The sequence below is a fragment of the Priapulus caudatus genome, unplaced genomic scaffold, assembly GCF_000485595.1.
Source record: "Priapulus caudatus unplaced genomic scaffold, Priapulus_caudatus-5.0.1 Scaffold2784, whole genome shotgun sequence".
NCBI classification, from domain to species: Eukaryota; Metazoa; Priapulida; class Priapulimorpha; order Priapulimorphida; family Priapulidae; genus Priapulus; species Priapulus caudatus.
Window position 1 is genome coordinate 14,191 of NW_014579845.1, and position 2,168 is coordinate 16,358.

Consider the following 2,168-nt stretch of genomic DNA (forward strand, 5'->3'; position numbering starts at 1 on the left):
GTGTGTGTGTGTGGTGTGCGTGTGTGTGCTGTGTCTGTTGCTGGCGCCGCGCCCGCGCGCGCCAGTGTGTGTGTGTGCGCGCGCCGTCCTGTCGTGTGTGCGTGTGTCTAAGTGGGTGCGTGCGTCGTGCGTGCGTCCGTTGTGTGTCTGTGTGTGTGAGTGCGGCGTGGGTTGCCGTAGTACGTGCGTAGTCGTGCGTGGGTGTGTGTGTGTGCGTGCGTGCGTGTGTGTGTGTGGGCGTGCGTGGTGCGTGTGTGTGTGGTGCGGTGTGTGTGCATTGTAATGCTAACCGTAACCCTAACAAGTAACCGAACCCTAACAGTAACAGTAACTATAACCCAACCCTATATATAAGTACCATTTATTACAAAACACTATCTATGGTGGGTCCGGAACTCGAGTGGGGAAAAAAATTTCGCGCCCGGCGATTGGATCAGCTACAGTAGCGCACCCTCGCGGTAGCGTGGCGAAATACACATAACAACAATGATCGTGTTGTTAGTTGATTGTGGTCACGGTGGTTCTACTTCTTATTAATATTATCTCTAATGTAACACCTATTACCACCAAAAACTTCAGTAAGTTATGTTGCGATTTAGTGAAAGTAATTGTGAAGTAAAGTGTTCATAATGTTATGTTATAAGGATTGCACAGAACAGACTCGGCAGGTCATTCGCCTAGGCTCGCCAGGCCCTAGGCTACATTCACAGAAAAGATACATGTACAATACATATATGATCAGGAGTAGATATAGGTATAGATAATAAAGATAATAGTCTTCTATTATCTACTCCTGATATGATGTATGTCTAATAATGCAGTATAACCTACATCTTTCATCTGTATTTATAATCACAGGCTGCCTACACGCTCTGGACGACATGGTGTCGACAACTGTCCTACATTACTGTGCACAAAGGATGAATAGACGCTGGCAATGACGAACTGAAAAAAATGGAGGAGTTTAGAAACACCTATTTGCAGCTATGCAAGGCACACAATGTCGATGCACAGGATTGTGTGCTAGATGCAATGACGAGGTATGCATACTATAATTTTTACTCGCTTGTATGGCTTTCAGATTACTATCAACATAGGTAGAACTATAGGTACACCGCGTATACATATATTGTTGATTAGTCCGAGATTCCTCTGACCAATGCCCACACCGACGATCTAACCCACACCAAATCCACCAAAATCGTCGGTGTGGGCATTGGTCAGAGGAATCTCGGACTAATTGTTGATGTGCATGGTGCGCCTGATTCTAATTTGTTCTGTTTTAGGTCCTCGGCTGTAAATCAAAACAGTGGCATTATTTTGGATCTGTCAACCAATGGGCTCACAGCGGCTACGTGTCAAATTCTAGGCAAAGTGCTTTCGTCGAGCCGGAATATACAGGGCCTGCACCTAAACGACTGCATGCTACCTGAACCAGGCAAGGGAATTCTTTGTGCGGAGCTTCGAGCATATATATATATATATATATATATATGAAGAGCTTATTTGCAAAACTGCCTATGTCCATTTTGGAGAAATGAGAGAAAACGACAAAAACAATTATTTGACAATCATTTACATTGTTTTCAGCATTGGTTAAAAAGTGTGGATAGATAGGCTATTTAGCAAACTAAAGGTTTTTGGATGATTTAGCTAAACATGATGTATGATGGGTCTTTTATGCATGATGTAGGCTGTTTTTCAAGAAAAAATTACTCTACACAGTATATATATGTGCATCCAATTAACCTACCTCATACCTACATGTAGGCTTTAGGGCAACACATATGTAATATTACACATAGATAAATAATAAATATAGGTTCATGTAATCACCTGTTGTCTTAGCAACAGTTGCCACACCTGTCACTGGTAGCGGGTAAGTGTATTCCGATGGGTGTGGGAAAAGCGACGTACACATATTTGACCCACCACCGTCCGTCACACAATTTTATCCATAATTATAATGACTATTATTATTCACATCTGATGTTATTAATGTGAACCTAACTGTGGGTCTTTCGTGGTGATCTCTGATAATGCGTTCAGCATCTTGTCCTATTAAGGGAAGTGTACCTAACCACGACAGCAAGGCGTTTGTGTGATGAGTCTTCCCATCATCGTATTACTAACCAGCCAACACGGACAATAATTTATTAATGTTCATG

General features: G+C 42.7%; 1 protein-coding gene across 1 annotated transcript in view; it reads left to right on the top strand.

Annotated features, from left to right (window-relative positions):
• Positions 1–472: 472 nt before the first annotated feature.
• Positions 473–2,168, top strand: part of LOC106819055 (leucine-rich repeat-containing protein 45-like) — a 10,276-nt gene continuing 8,580 nt past the window's right edge. The window contains exons 1-3 of the mRNA XM_014823716.1: positions 473–578; positions 859–1,040; positions 1,287–1,438. Of these exons, the coding sequence (XP_014679202.1) occupies positions 955–1,040; positions 1,287–1,438 (238 nt within the window). The 5' untranslated portion in view covers positions 473–578; positions 859–954. The remainder of the gene's footprint in view (positions 579–858; positions 1,041–1,286; positions 1,439–2,168) is intronic.